Here is a 22,657-nt window from a genome sequence, read left to right on the forward strand (position 1 = left end):
ACTGCTAAAGAGACTGCGAAGCTGATGGGCGCCTAGGTAGTGCCGTATGTTGCTGTTTTTGCTAAGTTTTGCAAATTTTCTTTCTTCGTATATTTCTTTCTTTTTTTTTCTCGTCTCTCTGTTTTTGTGTATGCCTCTGTTTATTTCTATCTGTATCTCTGTTTCGGTCTCTCTATCTCTCTCTTCTGTTTCTCTCTCTTCGGTATTTGTCGCTTCTCTTTCTAATAATAATTGTCGGGGTTTAACGTCCCAAAACCACGATATGATTTTCAGGGACGCCGTAGTGGAGGGCTCCGGAAATATCGACCACCTGGGGTGCTTTACCGTGCACCTAAATATTGTCACGTCGCTTCAGAGGTCCAGGCAGGGTTTATTTAACGTAGAGCAACAAGGCTCTTGCCAAACGCGTCGGTTGGGCTTGTTCGCAAAAAGGACAGCGCGCGCACTTCTTCCTTTCGAGGCCTGTGCCTCTGCCTTTGCATATAACCCACTACTACAGGTGGCATTATTCCCTCCTCCGCGAAAAAGAGCATCGACTCGATGCTGCAAGGTAGTTGTAAAAAAAAAAAGAAAAAACATAAAGCGGCTTACACAACGCGAATGGACAATGGTGAAATGTCACTCGCGCACAGTCAATAAACGGTGAGGCGATGCTAATGGCACAAATAAAGGAAACAAAAAAGAAAGTGAACTGTAGGAGAAATTATGAACGCGAAAAATAAGGCTTCATGCGCACGACATGAACTACGTCGGAGCTCGGTTGTCTTCGTTGTGTTCCTGTTGACGACGCAGTGTCCGGAACCACTTCGTAGTTTACGTCGCTCACGCGGCGTTAAGACCTTATACGGACCGAAGTATCTGCTCAGCAACTTTTCTGAGAGGCCCCGGCGACCAACAGGGGTCCACACCCAAACTTTGTCTCCTGGACTTTAGGATACGTCTCTGCGGCGGATGTTGTAGCGTCGTGCATCTGCCCGTTGCTGCAGACCGATGTGCAGCCGCGCGAGCTGGCGAGCTTCCTCGGCACGCTCTGCAAATTCTTCGGCGTCAGTTGTTAACTGATCAGCGTCTTGACAAGGAAGCATAGCGTCCAACATCGTCTGAACCTCGCGGCCGTAGAGAAGGCGAAATGGTGTGAATCGTGTTGTCTCTTGCACGGCGGTGTTATAAGCGAACGTCACGTAAGGTAAAATTCGATCCCATGTTTTGTGTTGGACGTCAATGTACATGGAGATCATGTCTGTGACGGTCTTATTTAGCCGCTCGGTAAGTCCGTTGCTCTGCGGATGGTAGGCAGTCGTCTTTCGGTGTTTAGTGTTGCTTAATCGAAAAACTTCATCCATGAGCTGCGCAGTGAACGCTGTGCCTCTATCTGTTATGACTGCAGATGGAGCCCCGTGACGCAGTACGACGTGGCACATGAAGAACTGTGCTACCTCGGAAGCCGTGGCTCGTGGGACCGCCTCTGTCTCGGCATACCGACAATCACCCATTTGTTGCCGTCGGTAGACAGAGGAAAATGGCCGAGAAGGTCCATGCCGACTTGGTCAAATGGCTTATGAGGAGGGTCAATTGGCTGGAGTAGTCCAGCCAGCTTACGGGATGATGTCTTCCGGCGCTGGCATTCACGACAGCCTTTGACGTACCGCTTGACGCTTGCCTAAAGTCCGGGCCAATAGTAAGTCTCGCCTACTCTAGCGAGTGTTCGTGAGTAGCCTAGGTGGCCAGATGTGGGCTCGTCATGACAAGCGAAGAGGACGTCGTCCCGCATGTCCCTTGGAACCACGATGAGGTAAGCGCGGCTCGTAGAACGAGTGTTTTTCTTGTACAGGACATTGTCTCGGAGGCAGAATGATGTCAACACGCGGGATAGATGGCGGGGTATAACTGCGCTACGACCCTCTAAATAATCGATGACCGGTCGAATTTCCTCATCGTCTCGCTGCCGTCTGCTCAAGTCCGACGAGCTAAGGGCGCCCAGGAAACCGTCATCGTCCTCTGCTTCTTGTTTGACGAGATGAATGGGTGCACGTGACAGTGTATCAGCGTCTTCGTGCTTCCGGCCAGACTTATAGACGATGGTTACATCAAATTCCTGTAGGCGCAAGCTCCACCGGGCCAGTCGTCCTGAGGAATCACGTATGTTTGCCAACCAGCAGAGGGCATGGTGGTCTGTCACCACTTTGAATGGACGACCATAGAGGTAAGGGCGAAACTTGGTGATCGCCCATACGACTGCGAGGCACTCTTTCTCTGTGGTCGAGTAATTCGCCTCGGCACGGGACAGGGAGCGGCTGGCATAGGCTATTACTCTTTCCTCTCCGTGTTAATGCTGGACGAGCACTGCGCCGAGGCCGACGTTACTGGCGTCAGTATGCACCTCTGTGTCAGCATCATCGTCAAAATGTGCAAGAACGGGTGCTGACTGCATGCGCTGTCGTAGTTCGGCAAAAGCGGTCTGTTGCTCGTTATCCCAAACAAATGGCGTGTCGTCTCTTGTAAGGCGAGTCAAGGGTTCCGCTATCTTGGAAAAGCCTTTAATAAATCGTCGATAATAGGCGCACAAGCCCAGGAAGCGCCGGACAGCCTTCTTGACGGTAGGAGCCGGAAATGTTACTACAGCTGTAAGCTTGTCAGGATCGGGTTGGACTCCTCTGGCGCTCACTACATGGCCGAGGAACTTGAGCTCTTCATAACCAAAGTGACACTTTTCTGGTTTGAGTGTGAGATCTGCTGATCGAATAGCCTCTAGGACACTCCGCAGGCGGTGGAGATGTTGCTCGAACGTTTCAGAAAAGACGACTACATCATCGAGGTACACGAGACAAGTCTGCCACTTCAGTCCAGAGAGTACAGTGTCCATCATTCGCTGGAAAGTTGCCGGTGCTGAACACAAACCGAAAGGAAGTACTCGAAATTCATAGAGGCCGTCGGGGGTCACAAATGCCGTTTTCTCGCGGTCCCTCTCGTCTACCTCGATCTGCCAATACCCGCTTTTTAAATCCAGGGGGGAAAAATACTGGGCACGGCGTAGCCTATCTAATGAGTCGTCGATACGTGGCAGCGGGTACACGTCCTTTTTTGTCACGTTGTTCAGCTTGCGGTAGTCGACGCAAAAACGTAGCGTTCCGTCTTACTTTTAGACGAGGACGACCGGAGATGACCACGCGCTGTTGGAAGGTTCGATGATGCCGTCGTCAAGCATTTCTCGGACTTGCGTTCGAATCGCTTCGCGTTCTCTTGTTGACACGCGGTAAGGTTGCTGGTGTATCGGGCGTGCGTCGTCGTAAGTAATTATCCTGTGCCGAGTGATGGAAGTCTGGCGCACCTTAGAACAACTAGGGAAGCATGACTTGAATTCAAGCAAGAGCCTCCGCAGTGCTGTCTGGTTATCGAACGACAGGTCAGAATTTATATCGATATTGGCCAGTGACGTATCTGCGGGCTCGACTGCCTCAGATGTGAAGCAGTTCCGAACGTTTGGTATTTCGTCTGCAAACGCTAATGAAGTGCCGCGCAAACGGTGTCGATGTTCGTTACTGAAATTTGTAACAAGCAATTGAGATCGGCCATTACGAAGCCGTATGATACTCCGAGCCGCACAAACACCTTGGGTCAGCGGGTTTTCCAGGTTACTTTCTGCGAGCGCTTCACCATTTCGTAATCCACAGCATGTGACGTCGACTATGACACTGGCTCGTGGCGGGAGCGTTACACTGTCGGCGGAAACACGAAGAACGTCGGCACGTCGTTGATCGTCCTGCCCGTCGATTGCTCGGTCTGCTGAGAAGGTGATGCGACACTCTTGGAGATCAATAACAGCCCCATACTCTTGCAGGAAGTCGACACCAAGAATGACGTCGCGGGAACATTCACGTAGCACAAGGCAACTTGCTACAAAGGTAGAACCGCAAATTCGAACTCTACTCGTGCAGGTTCCCAGCGGAGTGACGACGTGGCCACCAGCCGTTCGAATCTGCGAGCCATGCCAGGGCGTGATTACCTTCTTCAGAAGTGTGGCCATTTTCCCGCTTAATATCGAATAGTCAGCCCCGGTATCCACTAAAGCATTAACCCCATAACCGTCAATAAGCACCGGTATATCGAGAGAACGCCGGCCATCGCGTTCAATCGTATCTGCACTCTTTCTTGCTTGCGTCGATCGGAGGTCTTCAGCACGTAGACTGCCAGCGACCTCGCCTCCAAAGGTCGCTTTAGTTAGTTTTCCCGGCGGGGACTGGGGGACCGAGCGCCAGCATATCGCTGGGGCGGAGATGAAAATCGCCTCGGCGACGGTGAGCGCGACTGCCGCCTGGGAGGCGGTGGCACGCGCTGCTGAGCCAGGTAGTCCTCGATGTCCCGGGGTCGCTGGCCATACCGGGGAGGCGGCGAATAAGCAGAAAAGCTCCGCAGTCCGAGACGCCGGTATGGGCACTGGCGGTACAAATGATCTGCTTCACCACAGTGGAAGCACAGAGGCCGGTGATCTGGAGTGCGCCAAACATCGGATTTCCGAGGGGACGGGCGTCTATCGCCGATGTAATGCACTGGTTGTTCCGAACGATGTGCAACAGGACCGCCGTAAACGAAAGGCGATGTGCGTGTATCTTCGCAGTACTGTAGCTGCTGCGCCGACTGGAGGGAAACCGTGGGAGGTGCATGTACGAATAGCGGGGGAGAGGAAGCAGGGCGCTTCAAGGCTTCCGCGTAGGTCGCACGGCGGTATTAAGTCGGCACTGCTGTGGTGTTATCAAGAGTCACAGGATCTCGGAGGGCCTGGTGTAACTCGTCCTTTATGATGCTTGCAATGGAGCTCACCGTAGGTAGGGGTGGTGCGGCAGCCTTTTGCAGCTCCTCGCGTACTACAGAGCGAATGAGTTCTCGCAGATACTCGGTGTTGCTCCCGATAGCCGTGAAAACCTGAGCAGCAGACGTACTGTTGACTTGCCGCTCGTACAGGGTGGACCGATGCTGAAGCATCTTTTCCATTGTGACGGCCTCGGATGAGAACTCGGCGACCGTCTTCGGAGGGCTCCGTACAAGACCAGCGAAAAGCTGCTCCTTGACTCCTCGCATCAGATGCCGCAACGTCTTCTCCTCCGCCATTCTTGGATCAGCTCGTCTGAACAGGCGCGTCATATCTTCGACATAGGTCGCCACAGTTTCATTGGGCATCTGGATGCGGGCCTGTATCTCTCGTTCCGCTCGTTCGTGGCGATCAACACTGGTGTAAGTGTCTAGCAGCCGACGGCAGAATTCGCGCCACGACGTCGGCTGTTCCTCGCGGTTCTGATACCATGTACGTGCTCCGTCCTCCAAGTAGAAGTACACGCGTCGTAGTTTCGCTGCGTCGTCCCATTCGTTTTTTTATTTATTTATTTATTTTTACATACTGCAGCCCTGTGAAAGGGCTATTGCAGGAGTGGGATTATACAGTGCAGAAAAGGTCGCAGCAAACAAAAGATACACGAAAAGTAACAACAAGAACAATTTGCAACAATTAAGGAATTACACTTTTGTTATACATAATGACTTTCAACAAGAATAGAAACATAATCATTCAGGGGGAGTGAACGAATGTGGCCAGGTATGGAATTCCATAATTCTATAGTGCGGGGAAAGAAACTATACTTAAATGTGTCAGTGCGCGCAAATAAGGTAGAAAGATTAAGTTTATGGAAGTTACGCGTAGAGGAAGGATTGGCAAAGGACAAAAAGCTGTGTTTGAAATGCGATATGAATTATTGATTATGTTGTGCAAAAATTTTAATGATTCCACATCACGACGTACCGAAAGAGGTTCTAGCTTTAGCTCATGTAGGGCTGATGAGGGTGAGAAATAGCGGTCGTACCTGCGAAAAATGAAACGCGCAGCTTTCTTTTGAACCGCTTCCAGTCTGATTATGTCGCATTGTCGATAAGGTGACCAGACCGTGGAGGCATAATCGATGATAGGGCGAACAAGAGATTTATACATTAAAAGTTTAATATCTTTTGGGGCATTCTGCATTGTTCGACGTAAATATCCTAATTTTTTTAGGGCTTTAGAACATGTTAGGGCAATGTGAGTAGACCATGAGAGATCATGAGTAAATGTGACACCAAGATACTTGTACTGCATAACTCTGATTAAAGGGGAACCATTGAAAGAGTATGTTGCAATAACCGGCATTACTTTTTTTGTGAAGGACAAAACAACGGTCTTTTTGAAATTAATGTTCATTTTCCATTTCTCACACCAAACACAAAACGAGTTAAAGGAATCGCTCAGACGCCTTTGGTCAGCTGTGGAAACGATCACGTCATATAAAGCACAATCATCGGCGTAAAGGCGAATGTTCGAGGATACATGTTCTGGAAGGTCATTTATATAAATTAAAAATAATAAAGGGCCCAGGACGGACCCTTGTGGAACCCCAGAAGCTACCTCTAGAACTGATGACCTTGTGGAACTGAAGTCGACGTACTGAGAGCGATTATGAAGGAAGCTAGCAATCCAATCGACTAAACGTGAATTTTTTAGGATGATGTGCAATTTATGCAGAAGATGAGGATGTAGTACCGTATCAAAGGCTTTGGAGAAGTCGATAAAAAGTGCATCGATTTGATTGCCCTGGTCTAAATGATACGCAATGTCGTGGGTGAATTCGGTCAATTGCGTGACGGTGCTGAAACCACTTCTGAAGCCATGCTGTGCATTAGTTAAAATATGGTTTGACTCGAGAAAATCCATTATGTGCTTGTAGAATATATGCTCTAGCATTTTGCATGAATAGGGAGTTAAAGAAATGGGTCTATAATTAGTTATGTCGGACTTGCTACCTGATTTATACAAAGGTATTACTCTTGCAAGCTTCCAAGATGAAGGAACGGTACTAGTTTCTAAAGATTTCTTAAATATAATAACAAGGTAACGAGAGGTCCATTGAGAATAACGCAGTAAAAAAGAGTTCGGAACATCATCTGAGCCACTAGCTTTTTTGGTGTCTAGTTTTAAAATCAAATTAAGAACACCGCTAGCACTAATTGTAATGTCTTGAATGGAATGATCTGAATCATTATCAAAAACCGGATGCGCTTGACAATCAGACGCGTAGACAGAATGAAAGTATTCGTTGAATGCGTTAGATATGCGCATGGGATCATTTATACTTTCACCTTTGATAGTAAATGAAGATGCAGACTCAGTAATAGGCATGACCGAACGCCAAAACTTTCGTGGGTTATTTCTGAGCAGCGCCGATACCTCGACACCATAGAAGAAGTCCCTGGCGAGCATTGTTTTCTGCTGAAGTTCCTCCTTGGCGGATGTGAATCTGGCATTGGCAATGGGGTCGTCATTGCATTTAGAGCGCCTGAGGCGCCTAACACGGCGAGATAGCTGCAATATCTCTCTGGTCATCCAAGGAATGGCGCGATTTCTTTTTTTGTTTTTAATGGGAACAAAGCGATGAATGCATAGATGTACAATGTTCTCAAACTCTCGAACTAATGCATTCACATCACTGTCCCTACTAAGCATAACGAATGGTTCATAGTTTTCAGATAAAGCTTCAAGAATGGATGAATCGTCAGAGCGATTGAAGTCGAAGATAGTTTGAATGGTATTGTGTGGCTTGCAGACTGGGCGTTTGAAAGATATGAACACTGCCTTGTGATCGGAAATCCCATCAACTATTTCGCATTCTTTCAGCTCATCAACAAGGTCTGCACTAAAGAAAACCAGGTCTAGGCATGCATTCTGTCTTGTAGCCCCATCAACTACTTGCGTAAGCCCGAAAAACAGCGAAAAATTAACCAGATCGTTACCTGAAGAACCATGATATGAAAGGGAGGGCCAGTGAATACCAGGCGTGTTAAAGTCGCCCATTAGAACTAGACTACATGCATGGAAGTTGTGCATGTTGATGTAATCAGCAAGAAGAGAAAAGTTATCAGGTGATGAGCCAGGTGGCGTTCAAGGCAGCCACGCGCTCGAAGTCGACCAAGCAGTCTTCGACGTCTTCGAGCACGGTGCCATGGAATGGCGTCGGGACTTGTGGGCTCTCAAGTGTGTAGCGATTCACCATCGTGCTTTCCGTACCGCTTGGGGTGGTTTGAACGGAAGTGCTGGTCATACCGCTCGAAGTGGTACGCACCGTAACGTCCGCTTCGGCTTCGGGAGGTAATCCTCTGATCCTGCGGCTGGCCCGATGCACGGGAGTGTGGACTAGCACTGGGCTTGTGGTGCGACTTCCAGGAGGGGTCTGCAGTATTCGTGAGGGATACCCAGCACCTCCACCACTTGTCACGTCGCTTCAGAGGTCCAGGCAGGGTTTATTTAACGTAGAGCAACAAGGCTCTTGCCAAACGCGTCGGTTGGGCTTGTTCGCAAAAACGACAGCGCGCGCACTTCTTCCTTTCGAGGCCTGTGCCTCTGCCTTTGCATATAACCCACTACTACAGGTGGCAATATAACTACACGGGCCTCAAGCATTTCCGCCTACGTCGAAAACGTGGCCGCCGCGGCCGGGATTCGATCCATCCCGCGACCTTCCGCTCAGCAGTCGAGCACCATAACCACTAGACCACTGCGGCGGGTCTCGCCTTCTCGTTCTATCACTCTATTTTGTAGCGTTAGCTACACTTGCCTAGCCGGAGAGGATTTCGCGTGGATCGTCATGAGCCGTGCTGCGCATGCGCGAGGATCAGTGATGCCACACAGCTGGCTCACCGGAGCCGGCATCTCACGCGCTCTCCGCCACCGCCGCGCGCGGCTCGCCGCTGCTTGTCTGCGCGTTCGGGAGGAGTGGCGTCGTAGCCGCGGCAGACAAACTGGCGCCGGCGCGCGCGCGGGCTCCGCCACCGCCATGCGCGACTCGCCGCTGCTGGTCTGCGCATTCGAGAGGAGTGACGTCGTAACCATGGTAGACACACTGGCGCCAGCGCGCGCACAGCTATTCGCCTTCGCTGTGCAGTCGCCGTTTGACAGTCCGCTGGGGCCGCTTGATAGCGTCTCTGACTGGCGTCTTCAGGTGGGTAACGCCATGGAGAAGGAGAGCGCAAATGCTGCTGAACGGCGCTGAAGAGCCGAGAAGCTTATGTCATCGGATACCGAAGTAGTTTCCTGGCAGTTAGCTGTTCAGTGTACGAAGAATGAACAGAAGAAGGCTAATAATCCTAGACAATCTGGAAATCTAAGAATAATCAGATGATTCTTTGCTAACGCTACGTATATCCTGGCATAGCCGAACTAAGCCACTGCAAGTTTTTTCACTGTTTCTTTGATTCTCTCTGTTTCCCTCTTTTTTATTTGTGTCTTTCTTTCTCTCTCTCTTTTTTATACTATGCTTTACTCTCTCTCCTCCTCCTCACCCTCACTTGTCATTCCTACCTCCGTGCTATACTATACTGTGGTATACAGTACTATACTTGAGACAGTTGACCTGATGGGCACCTGGGTAGTCCTGGCTGTTGCAGTTTTTGCTAAGTTTTGCGATGCCATACTAGACTATACTATACTATACTATACTATACTATACTATACTATACAAGGCTATGCTACGCTCTGGTAGCGTGTCTGGATAGCCGAGTGCTTAAGACGATCGCTTTGCGATGAATTTTTTGCCACTAGAATTTCTCTCATTCTCTATCTTTATTTCGCTTTCTTTCTCTCTCTCTCTACTCGCTGTCGCACCCATCAGAGCTATTGCATCCCACGCCGCAGCAATCGGTGGACGTGTTTTGACAGCGAAGCAAAAGATGAAGAGGATGAAAAGAACGCGCGCCGGTCTTGCGGAGCAGGCGCGGCGCAGCTGTGGCATTAGCGGTTGCTAGGCAACGCGAGGCGCTCCAAGGGTTTTTTTATACACACCAAAGCTTTTACGGCCGTCCTAACAGCTCGGCTGTTATTAAAATAAAATGCACCGACAGTGGCAGCCGTGTGTCTAACCGTAGCTGATCCGAAAACAGTGTCCGAACCAGAGTTAGCCAGAACCGAAACCGAACCAGTATTCTCAGAACGTGTCTATACCCAAACTCATCCTTTGCCGAAAAAGTTATTAAAAGTTATCGATTCAGCTTAGAAATCGTTCAAGCGTACATTGTGAGAACAGGAGCACGACATGCAACACAATTCGTCGTCCGTTTCTCCCACTAGCAGATCGTGACGGTTAGCGAGTACTGTAGTCTACGTGAATGAATGGCAATGCACTGTAGATATGAGCTCTATGCTATCCCGATATGCACACCTAGGCGCTTCCTCTTCTGAACTAGGTGATGCCACTTACGTTGCACAGCCGAAACATTGTTCGAAGTAGATTCGCATGATCTTCGGGATCCCAATATGGCTGCTAGAATATCTCTACTACCAGGTCATCTCACTGCACTAAACGTACTGCATGTCAGGTTCGTTTATGTAATGGTGGCAGGAAGATCTGCTGAACGAATCAGCAGCTTGAGAAAGCCACGAGCACTCTCAACCTGCACATGATCATCATATTCGCTTGCACATTTGCAAGATCATGCGAAGCCAGTGCGAACTGGATGTCTCTTCAGTAGCCTTTGCAGAATGCCTAGGAACTGCCACTTCACAGTCGTATGCTGGTCGCTGTACATGCTGCAAATTGTAAAAGCGTGAATCGCATTCGATCGAGCGCCTCTGTGCCTGCTTAAAGAGTTGTCGTGACGTGCGGTACTTCCCCAGGCGAAAGCAATAGATGCCTTATCACACGCGAAATGTGACCGTCGGTGGCAACCGCGTGAACACGAGTGATTACAAAAAAATCATGCGGCGATAACGTCGCAGGGCGTCACACTTCGTGACATTAAGATGAAGTCACAATGAAGTAGAATAACTTGACATCACGATGAGGTCATCACATGACACCTTGGCCTGTTCGAAAGTGAGCTGATCCCGGAGGCAATGCAAAACCACGTGAGTTGCAGAAAAGCTCGAATGCCTCCCTTTTTGCGGGACGGATGGATGAATGGTAAAGCTTCATTGAGGTCCATTGGGTCGCGCTAGTTTCCTAGCCCAAAGCTGTACGCTCCCACGTGAGGCAGTGCAAAATCACGTCGGGCGCAGAAAGCTTTCATGGAAGGGAGGAATCAATAGAATCGACGGAGAAAAAGGGGAAGAAGACGGCTTGCACCTTTGGGTCATCATTCATAGGCAAATGCATCAGGGACCGGCTGACTTTCTTTCGTATTTTAAAGACGATAGTCTTTCTTGGGATACTTAAACGGAGAAATTTTGGTCTGTCTGTCTGTCTGTTTGGCGGCGCGTCACTCGATTCAGCCACTCGGCCAAAGTTGAACCACTTGCCCAAGGGCCAGACATCTTGAACGGCTGACTAGGTTCATTCTTGTGTACATTGTCGATCAAAAAGGAAACATTACGCATATCTGAGGCGCAGCATCACTAGGTAAGTATTAGGTGGTGTGTTCCTTCAATAGAAAGTGCATATATACGTAATTATAAAGACCATAATTTCTTAAGCTGCGCTGAAAATGCGACTGCACTGAAACTTGCCTTCCTCCGTGCCCTCTGCACAAGCTCATTGTTGTGTTTCGGTTTCGGTTCTGTATTGCACTGTACAAATGCCATGGGGCGCCGTTCTGGCATTCCTGTTTTACCCAGGCGACGTGTATATAAAAGAGTGTGTGGAGAGTACTCGTTGAGTGCGGACGTTTCTTCTGCTTCAGCGCTTCGCGCCAAACCGCGTCTTCGGGCTGGCTGGCGTCCCCGCCGGTCGCGTTGGTCACCGCCGGTCTTCACCTGCTGCTGTGCCGGGACTACCAGCCCGCAATACTGCACTCATGTTTCCCGACGTATTGCCAGATGGCGTCCATATGTCACGCAGCGCCTCTTCTATCGTCTTTAGACGACATTTGCAGCGAAGCACGCAGATACGCGGCCAATATTCCTATAATGAACTCCAACGCCGCAGCAGCCAAACCGAGGCGAATTGCATGCCGCTCTTCAATAAATGCTGTTACTGCTTACGGATAAACAGCCTAGCGAGGGCACATTGTGTTAAATACATGCTCTCTTGGCTCATGTGTAATCATCACAACCAGGATGCAAAATGTGTGAAAACACAATTTAGCGATAATCGCTTCTTTCTTTACTTTACATGCTATCTTACTAACGCAGAGCTATAAGTGGCGATTTCTGTACTTTCTTTACAACAGGAATCCATATATGACCAGAGCCAAAAGACGAACCAGTGAGAAAGGATCCAGCTCTGTCCCGGGATCTCCAGGAACAGGCGGCATGAATAGAGGGCACGGTTTCTCCGCATCGACAGCAGAAAAAGTGTTAGCATTCTGCGCCCATGACGCGTCACTATAATTTACTAAATTAATTAAGGCAGAAGTCTTAGATGCCTCACTAAACACGAAGAGTGATACGTCGGTAGCATTGCCGTCGACACGAGTGAGGCATAAAATCATTGTCATGTGATAACTAGGATATCATGACTTCACGACATGACGTCGTCGCGTGGTCAAAGGCCGGCCATTCCTGGAGGGACTGCGAGATTACGCGAGGTGCTGCCAACGTCTCGGATCTCGAAGGCACTGCAAAACGACATTGGGGTCAGAAAGCTTTCGTGGGGTGAGTGGGGATCAATGCAATCCTTCCCTCCCCCTTCCCACGAAAGCTTGCGTTTACGAATTAGCAATCTTACGAGGACAGATGAAGCTGTATTGGTGCTCATTGGTTCATTTTTACTTATCAAAACTACTACGCAAAACGTGTCAAAGCACAATTTTTCGGTAATCGCTCTTCGCTACGCGTGCTATTTTGCTAATATGTTTGGCGCAGCGCAAAATCAACGAAGACGGAGCAACACAGGAGGGACACGGACAAGAATTGCTGAATCGCAACTGAAAATATTTATGTGAGGAACACATGAAGGTTAGACCAATGACATATCAAGGTTGCGCAGAAGTGTTCAAAACGTTGGGAAAAGAAACATTGCGTATCACGTAACGGCACGCGTGCTGAGCAGATACGCAAACCCCTTCTCCGTATGAGAACAATGCCCGACTTACGCATGCGTCACTTAATTGCTTAATATGGCAGGCCTCTATCACCTCTCTAGTTGCATGGGAACTGTGTCTTCACAATATCGTTGCATCGGCAAAAACAGGTGATCAGCCAGACGATGAGCGAGTCGGCGCTCTTGCGCATCACATGTTTTACTCTGTCTGTCTTTACGTGCTGTACCACACATGCTACCTTACGAACTAGCCCAACTTTCCATGCTATTGTAGTATTTTACTAATGTTTAGTCCTCATACGTGATTTGTGTACCATTTTACTACAGGAATCTACCTGTTACCAAGGCCAGAACACGCGTGTCAACCAGCTCCATGCAGTTCGCTCCAAGCTACTCCAGGAAAGAGCGGCGTGAATACGAGGCCAGGGCAAGCCACATTGCGAACAGTAGAAAGGTTAGTAACCTACGTGCGCCACGCGTTACTGAAATGTTGTACAAAGATTATTGCGCGAGGCCTAGGCCAAGGAACTTAAATTGCTGGTTGATAATAAAGTTTATTCTTCCTCCTCATTCAACCCAGATTCTCTTTTCCTTCTAGATATCGCTTTGCCCTTCTGCGTATTTTTCTAGTGTTCTACTTTCTTGCTCACCCACAACTGTACATTATTTTTAAAAAGTTGCATTTTAGTAATTTCACATTTTCTAACACCAAATGCGTGACCTAAATTTATTTATTTATTGAAAAAACTCTCAATGCCATTGCGGTGCCACAGAGAGGAGCGGTGTTACACGTTCATGAGGTGCATTGTTGAATGAGTGAGTAGAGTAATTCAAGCCGAGGAGTTACAATTCAGTATTCTAAAAAGTGACGTTATTAGTGGCAATGAAAGTTGATGGCCAGTTATTTCTCTGGTAAGCACGCAACACAAGTGAGAGCGCTTTTAGTTGTACAAATGCAAGTTTGTCAACTTTTTATATGTATAGATGTGGGACCCAAGCGACTCTTGACTCTAGCTTGATTGCATCGTTGTCTCATATAACAGGCCAATAGTTTGATCTTTGATGACACTGTTTGTTTTTGCGTGATAAGCAGATGAGCATGTTACGTTGACATGATTTGACCATGTAAGGCGGTTTTACAACTGTAACAGGTAACCAATTCTTGTCATGAATCTGAGTCAAGATAGAGTTCTTGATGAAATATTTACGATTCGGAGGACTGTTATTGTCTGCAACATGCGTAAACTTGAAAATATGCATAACGACTTAGTGGCACCTGAAGCTGCCTGTCGCAACTTTCTTTCAAGGAGAACATTTGTATGCACTCTTCCTCTTTCATTGCTGAGCCCGATGGACAGTTTATGTGCATATGCAATTAGAACAATCCGTTTGACAGCGGAGCCGTTGAAGCTTTTCGTTCCGCCTATTTGCGTGACCATCAGAAAGCGGGTACGTGCCAAGTAGTTCCTATCATTGCGTAGCCATCCATAGTAGAGTACAGCAAGGGGGTGGGAAGGAGAAACGAGGGTGAGGAGGAAAGAAGGAGGGGAGAGTGTAACGCGGGTATACGCCACAATAAGCGGGTATGTGTCAAGCAGATCCTAGCATAGCATAGCCAAATGTGGTATAATAAAGGGGTGGTAAAGGAAAGTGAGGACGAGGTGTGATGTAAGGGTGAGGAGGCAGGAAAGGTTGAGTGGAGAGGGTAAAGCATGGCATAGCCTTGTCTAGTATAGTTTAGCAAGGGGTGGAAAAGGGAATTGAGGAGGAGGGGTCAGTGTAAACGATATTATAACCATGAACAGTATAGCATAGCACGTGAGAGGGCAAATAGAAAAGGATAAGGAAAAAAAAAGAAACAAGATGTGGAAAAAGATATGGAAAAAAGAAGCATAAGAAAAAACCATCAAGACAGTTGAAAACTCAATCTGCGTTCTTTAAGTTGCGGCGCTTGCTTGTCAGCTCCGCTGTTTACTGAGATTGCACGTGCGCTTAACTGGGCTTAATTTTATTGCGATGGCAGTTATGTGGACACTTTCAACGGTTTTTGCCGTCGCCGTCATGCTCCGTATAAAGTCTAAGTCGATTAATCTCCTTTATCACATGGTATGTTCTACCGGAGGGTAAAAGCGCGCGAGCGGGTGCGATGAACGCGTCTGGAGCAGAAATGAAACGAGCCGGCCCACCTCCGTAGCTCTCAGGGTGCATGCGATAACATCCCCCCGCGTGTTAGGCATGCCGTCGAATGCTGCTCAGTCAGAGAGAAAAAGCCCCGACCGTCTTGAACGAGCATGCTGGGACGCGGTGGAGGATAACTCGAGTAGCGATTATGAACCTCGATTCTAAGGGCGCGATCGCTGGCGCGCGCGCTATCTCGGCAGGCATCAGCGGGCGGTTCGTGTACCCTTCTACGTGCTGTGGTCTCTAGGCAAAGAGACTGTGCGAAATCCGCTTATCTTCCTGGAGCGGCCGTGTTTCCTTACACCAGCGTTTTGTACAGTTACCCGAGATCGGATCCAAAAGAATTGGCTGCCAGCCTTACCTCGTATGACATCACAATTTGTTCATCCCTTCATTGCTTCGCCCTTGCGGTGAAATTGTGAATTTTTTTTTTCATTTTCGATGGCTCTAAGTTAACCTGCCTCGTGGATGTACCTAATTTGACACCCCTACCGAGCTCCTGCACGGCCAAGGAGATGGCCAATCTGGCATGCGAGCCTATACGTTAATTGTGGGGGTAATTCTACCTCACTTTTGCCCACTATGAATGAAATGAAGTGTAATGAAATGAAATGCCCTCATCACATTTAGACAGCTAGCTATTGCAGGTGGAAAGAGCTGTAGATTTTGTGCGGTCTGATTTTCGTTTTCATGAATGAGGAATAAAGAGCTCTTGTCTTGTCTAAGATGTCCCTAATGTTCTATGCATATTTCCTCCAATGCCAGGTCCCCTGATGAGCTCCATGGCTCCCACACAGAAAGAGGCGGCAAGAGGTCCTTGCAGTGCGGCGTGCGTGACAAAGTTTTCAGCGGCAGGTCGAACCTGCGAAGACACTTGTTTTCTCACGCTTGCGTCAAACGGTACACATGTGGCGTATGCGCAGGAAATACACGGAAAAGAAGAACCTTGTGATCCACAGTCGCACGCACACCGGAGAGAGGCCCTTCGAGTGGTCGTCGTGCCCGGCCACGTTCGCCAGCCGCGACAGTCGGAAAAGACACATGATGACCCACACCGGCGAAAGACCGCACGAGTGCAACATCTGTGGAAAGAGATTTGCCACGAAAGCAAGGCTCGTGGACCACGCACTGACTCATTCGGGGAAGAAGGCGTTTCCCTGCCACGTGTGCGGCCGAAAGTTTTCCCGGAGAGACAACCTCCAGCGCCACGCCCGTACGCACACAGGCGAGAGGCCGTACGCGTGCCACTTGTGTCCCGCTACGTTTTCGCACTTGCCTACGCTGAAAACGCACGTTGTGAGCCACACCGGCGAGCGACCTCACAAGTGCGACGCAATTGGACGGAGTTTCACATCGAGATGCAACCTTTGGCAGCATAAGTTCATTCACTCGGGTGTGAAGAAGTTTACTTGTGAGCACTGCGGCCGCGCTTTTAGTTTGAAACAAGGACTAACGAGGCACATTCGCAAGCATACGGGTGAGAAGCCGTACCACTGCCACCTTTGTCCCGCTGAATTCGCGGAGGCAGGTACTCTAAAACGACATGTTCTGACCCACACCGGTGAGAGACCTCATGCGTGCGGCATATGCGAGAAAAGTTTTGCTACTCGGTGGAACCTCTCATGCCATAAGCTTGGTCAGTCGGCGATAAAGAAGTACAGTTGTCAATCATGTGGCCTCAAACTTAGTTGTAAACAGACTCACAACGCACACCCGCAAGCATACAGGCGAGAAGCCGTACCTCTGCCGCCAATGCCCTGCTGCATTCGCGGAATCGGGGGCTCTAAAAAGGCACGTTCTGACCCACACCGGTGAGCGACCCCATGCGTGTGACATATGTGGGAAGAGATTCGCCCTTAGAGCGAACCTTTCGCGGCATAAGCGTATTCACTCAAAGAGCAGCTAAGCTTGGCTGTCAGTTCTGTAGCAGTATAATTAATAGTAATAAAGTAGACGTTCTTTTATGTGTACGAGTGACCTATTGTCTGACACAAAATATACCGTTTATTTAGACTACTCGTTTGTACGTGCCTCCTAGATTTCATGACAGGTATTTGCATGTGGCCGGAAGTGCTCTAGATTAGCCAGAATAAGTTAGCACAGACCTTAGGAGCCCAGTGCGATATTGAAATTACTTGGTGTACGAAAAAATCCCATTTTATGTGATCTAAGTCGATTCAGTGCTTTGTTTAGGGTGGTTTAATCTTCGGTATGATATACCACTGTCTTCTAGTGCGAATATGGCAACTTATGTTGTAAGAATGGCAGACTGGGCTTGTTGGTTTAACATATTTGAAGTTTTAAGGCGCGACTAAGACACGGACTAAGAATACGAACACACACACGGAGCGCCACTTCTAACATAGATTTATTTCGAAAGAGCACAGAACATATTTATACACCACGCGCGCCGTTATCATGCCTCAATGCGCAGTCGCATTCAAGTAGCGTAGCTCGTTTGGCGATAATGAAATGGAGGCAACGCTGACGCATAGATCACCTAAAATAATCGAATCAGGTGATCTATGCGTCAGCGTTGCCTCCATATCATTATCGCCAAAAGAGTTACGCTACTTGAATGCGACTGCGCCTTGAGGCACGATAACGGCGCGCGTGGTGTATAAATATGTTCTGTGCTCTTTCGAAATAAATCTATGTTGGAAGTGGCGCTCCGTGTGTGTGTTCCTATTCTTCGTCCGTGTCTTAGTCGCGCCTTAAAACTTCAAATATGGCAACTTAATATTTCGTCAAGCGTTTCATCCACTCAATCCATCGTACTTTCTATTTTAACTGCAATATCCCTGGTATGGTATGGAAAAACTTTATTTAGGTCCGTCGGGGCGTGAACTAGCACGTAGCGGGCCGCTCCCACGTCGGGACAGATAGGCCTAACCTGTCCGCCACGTCGTGGGTCCGTTGGACTGCCCATAGCTGCGTCCTGAAATCCGTACTGCGTAGCGCAGCATCCCACTTTGACGATGTAACGTTTTGAACCCGTAATGCAGGGCACCGCCAGAGCATATGATCTAAGCTGGCAAAGTCTGAGCAAAGCGCGTTTGACGTCTGAATTTCTGGGTAAATTTTGTGCAAGAGTGCGGGACTGGGATATGCCCCGACCTGCAGGAGTCTGAGCGTCAATGCCTGAGGCCTGTCCTGGTGACAGTACTTAACTGGCTTTAAGTGGAACCAGCTGGGACCAGCCGCAAGCCAGCTGGTTACCAACTGGTTCCAGTTGGTCCCCACAGGAACCACTCGTCTGGAACTGGAACCTGCTGCAACCAGTATTTTGGTAATGGAACCAACTTGTACCAGTTGGTCAGGAAACAGCCAGCTGGGCCCAAGTGGTCTGAAAACCAGCTATAAGCAGTTGGTCTCGAAATGACGTAAACCAAGTGGCCTGGAGGCAGAACGTGATTACTAGTGACCAAGCAGCAATATTTTTGTTTGTGTAGAAGCAGCTGCACCCCAGGGTAATTGCGCCCAGGATTACGTGTGGAAATGATGCGGTTCATCTGCGAGAAATAAATTAGCTCTCACAGGTGGTCTTCGAGTGCTCAAGTCGGTGATGCACGTGTTACAACACAAGCTATGTTACACGACGACAGAGGAAATGAAATTTAGGACTTAGAGTAAATCCAGATCTCTTTCCCCAAAAGTTCTTTGCCCTATGATCTCAAATTGGAACGCTGTCGTAAACAATACTTGCTTATTACAATAGGTTTGGTTGCAAGTCAAAATTTTCAGTTATGCTGATGTCATACGCACACCGAACCGCATGCATCCACAGCTGCATTGTATATGTCCTCTCAAACTGACACGTTCGTACGTGCGCTTGTGAAAATATATGGCTTGTGCTTATGTAGTGCGTACCTTGTGTGAATGGTATTTGTTGGCACTGGTCGAAGTTGGGACCAGAAGCCAACAAGGCTTAGTGGGGACGAGCTGGCTGCTGGTTTCAACTGGGACAAGTAGGCAACTGCTTCCAGCTGGCATCTGGTTCCATCCGGAAATTTTTCTATAACACGGTTCAAGTGGTTACAGCTAGAACCAGTAGGAATTTTTTCACTTGAGATTGTATGGAACTTTCAGCGCTCGCTTCACAGTAACTGAGTATGAAGGTTTATTGTGGCCAAATATTCACTCTGAACTTTTAGGACTAAGAGCATATTCCGAGAATGAAAAGTAGGTATACACATCAGGCATCACGAATTCATGACCTGCCGCGATTGACCCAGGAATCCTTATGGCATATGACAAACATGCGAAGTTTTTCCAAGAACACCACAGGGCGGAACGATAAAGAAGCGCTTCGTTAGGACTCAAGCGGACGTCGAGACCAGCAGAAAGGCGGAACAGATCGAGCTAATCGGCGCTGGCGTCCAGGATACGCTACGCATATTTACGAAGTTTCGACAAAGTAGGGGATTATGATGATGATGAATTTTGGTCCTGCCCTTTGTAACGGGTAGGCAGCTCTCAAGTGCCTTAACCAGAAAAAAAAGGTGGAGAGAAGAGAGAAAGAAAATAAAATTGCGATACACACACACAAAACGAATTATGACGTTCGCCGCAGCCAGCCAGTGTCTCCTTGCAGACCAGCTACATTGTATGCCAGTCGGCATTGTCTGTGCGTTCTGCGCCACCACTGCACCAATCTGTTTTGTGATGTGGATCGCTCTGGCCACCACTGTGTTGTTGTCCGTATGTCTTCGTAATTCCAGTGCCAGCGGGAAAGTGGTGCCCTCTACATGACCGAGGCACAAGTCAGCGCATCGGGGGACGAAGTGTGCTGTGATCTTCTCCTCACGCCGCATATTCGGCATATGGCCCGGGCCACGACCGCAAGTGTGTCGAACTTGCGACGGTATCCCAACGTCCGCAGCGCTCCTGCACGTGGCTCAAAAAGGAGTGCACTGCCACCGCTGTTGTCATAAAGGGGCTCCATGCCAATGTCGGCCTTGTGAGTGCGGTATGAGAGCAGTGTGGATTTATCCTCCATGGTACGCCGTCACTGCTCCATCTCCTCACACACCTGCGTCTTCACGGCATGGGCCCAGTCTTGTACATCTTGTCATCAATCACAGGTTTTGCAGAGAAGGCAAACTTTCTTTTCAGGTTGCCCAGGCGCCTGCACCACTGCGTTTGTGTGCCGGTTAGGCTCGCATATCTGAGCAGTCAGTCGCCTGGGACACCGTTCGTCGTCCATGAGTCACTGGCGTCCTTCGTATGTAGCATTAGTTGGTTGTCACAGTGAGGCACAGTATGGCATTGGCAAATCTGAGGCCTGGGACGTGAACAGCCTTCCGCAAGTCTCGGATGAGGAGAAAACGGTTGCGTCCCCATAGGCTTTTCCGGCGCAGCACGTTTGCTGCTCTCTGCGAAGTCTTACGCACAGATTTTCTTCATGCACCCCCAACAAGTCACCGGAGGTGCTCAATACCACCCCGAGGTACCGATATTCAGTGGCCCACTGTATCTGACCTCCTCCTGGCAGGTATATGTCGGCAGTAGGGTGGGATCCTGATAAACTGTAACGTAGCAGACTTCTTTGCATTGAAGGCCAGATGGATGGTTGGATGGATGCTATGAGCGTCCCCTTTATAACGGGGCGGTGACATGTCTGCCACCAGGCTCGAAGAAAAAAAAAAACCTTCCTTGTTTTATGTTGGCCTAATACCTTATCTACATTGATTAAATCTATGTTATTATTCCAAAAAATATAAATTCACGGTCCATCTCTCTGCCTCTTAAGGCAGAATGACCTTTTTTTCCCCCAATTATTTATTTTTGTACTTTATCTCTACTTTTCTGCCACCAATACTCTAACCGTCTCTTACTTATTTCTATCGCGGGCGTGTTCAGCTTTCCATTGTTGTCCCTAAAACCCAAGGCTTCATGTAGACTCGTGCCCACACGTATACCTGGGTGAATATCGCCACATTCAATCAGTACATGTTCCATCGTTTCCTTAGTTCCCCCGCAGCATGTACATTGTTCTTCTTCGTTACTTAATCTCGCTTTATAACTACGCGTTCTACGCCCTTGAATTATCATAAAACCTTTCCCTCCTTATTTCGTTTTTTCCTTTTCGGTAGTTACTCAGAGCCGGCTTCTTTTCCATCGCTGTCATCCAATAAGTCCTCTCCGCCTCTCTGACCTTCCGCTTAATGCTCCTTGTTGCCATATCGCCCGCACTGCCAGCCGTATATTTACTGGTGAGCCTCCTAGTTCTTTTTCTCCAATGCGTGTCAACGCTTTTTCTATACAAATACCTGAAAACCTTCTCTGCCCATCTACTCTTCTTCATTTTCCTCAGCGTCTCTTCGAATCTCATTTTGCTCTGAGCTTCCCGCACTTCAAAGCCTGTCCATCCCATATCACCCTTTACCGCCTCATTTGTCGTCTTCCCGTGAGCGCCCAACGCGAGGCGGCCCACCGTCCTTTGATTTACATCCATTCCTGATTGCACCTCTGACTTCATGCACACCACTGAGTTCCAAAATGTAAGCCCCGGAACTATCACACCCTTCCACAGCCCTCGAAGCACCTCGTACCTATTGTATCCCCATAAAGCTCTGTGCTTCATAATTGCAGCATTCCTATTTCCCTTTGCTACCGATGCTTTCTCTTGTACCTCCATATATCTATCCCCCTCATTTACCCATACTCCGAGGTACTTGTAGTCACTTACCCTCGGTATTTTTTGGCCCTGTATTAAGACCGTATGGTCTCCGTGATCATTGAATACCATCAATCCACATTTTGTTGCACTAAATCCTAGTCCTAGAGCCTCACACTCCCTTCCACATATATCTGCCAGTCGCCGTATATCATCTTGACTGTCCGCAAATAGGACAATATCATCAGCATAAAATAGACCTGGAAGCTTCTGCTCAGCCATCGCTCCGACCTGTTTGTGTGACAAATTAAATCCAATGTTGCTACCTTCTAGCGCTTTTTCCATCCTCGCCATGTACAACATGAATAACAGCGGGGACAAAGGGCATCCCTGTCTCAGCCCCTTGCTAATTTCAACGCTGTCCTTGCTACTTATTCCTTCCCATTCTATACAAACTGTATTTTCTCGGTATATTTCCCTCAAAAGCTGTACACAGTCGTCACCTAACGGATGGATGGATGCTATGAGCGTCCCCTTTGTAACGGGGCGGTGACATGTCTGCCACAAGGCTCGAAGAAAAAAAAAAGAAAAGCTTCCTTGTTTCATGTTGGCCTAATACCTTATCTACATTGATTAAATCTATGTTATTATACCAAAAAAATATAAATTCGCGGTCTATCTCGCTGCCTCTTAAGGCAGAATGACCTTATTTTTCCCCCATTATTTATTTTTGTTCTTTATCTCTACTTTTCTGCCACCAATACTCTAACCGTCTCTTACTTATTTCTATCGCGGACGTGTTCAGCTTTCCATTGTTGTCCCTAAAACCCAAGGCTTCATGTAGACTCGTGCCCACACGTATACCTGGGTG

At 48.4% G+C, this 22,657-nt stretch overlaps 1 protein-coding gene across 1 annotated transcript in view; it reads left to right on the forward strand.

Annotated features, from left to right (window-relative positions):
* Positions 1-18,530, forward strand: part of LOC119395095 (zinc finger protein 157-like) — a 103,155-nt gene extending 84,625 nt beyond the window's left edge. The window contains exons 2-4 of the mRNA XM_037662387.2: positions 16,091-16,417; positions 16,586-16,803; positions 18,349-18,530. Of these exons, the coding sequence (XP_037518315.2) occupies positions 16,091-16,417; positions 16,586-16,803; positions 18,349-18,530 (727 nt within the window). The remainder of the gene's footprint in view (positions 1-16,090; positions 16,418-16,585; positions 16,804-18,348) is intronic.
* Positions 18,531-22,657: the final 4,127 nt, after the last annotated feature.

The sequence above is a fragment of the Rhipicephalus sanguineus genome, chromosome 5, assembly GCF_013339695.2.
Source record: "Rhipicephalus sanguineus isolate Rsan-2018 chromosome 5, BIME_Rsan_1.4, whole genome shotgun sequence".
Classification (NCBI taxonomy): domain Eukaryota; kingdom Metazoa; phylum Arthropoda; class Arachnida; order Ixodida; family Ixodidae; genus Rhipicephalus; species Rhipicephalus sanguineus.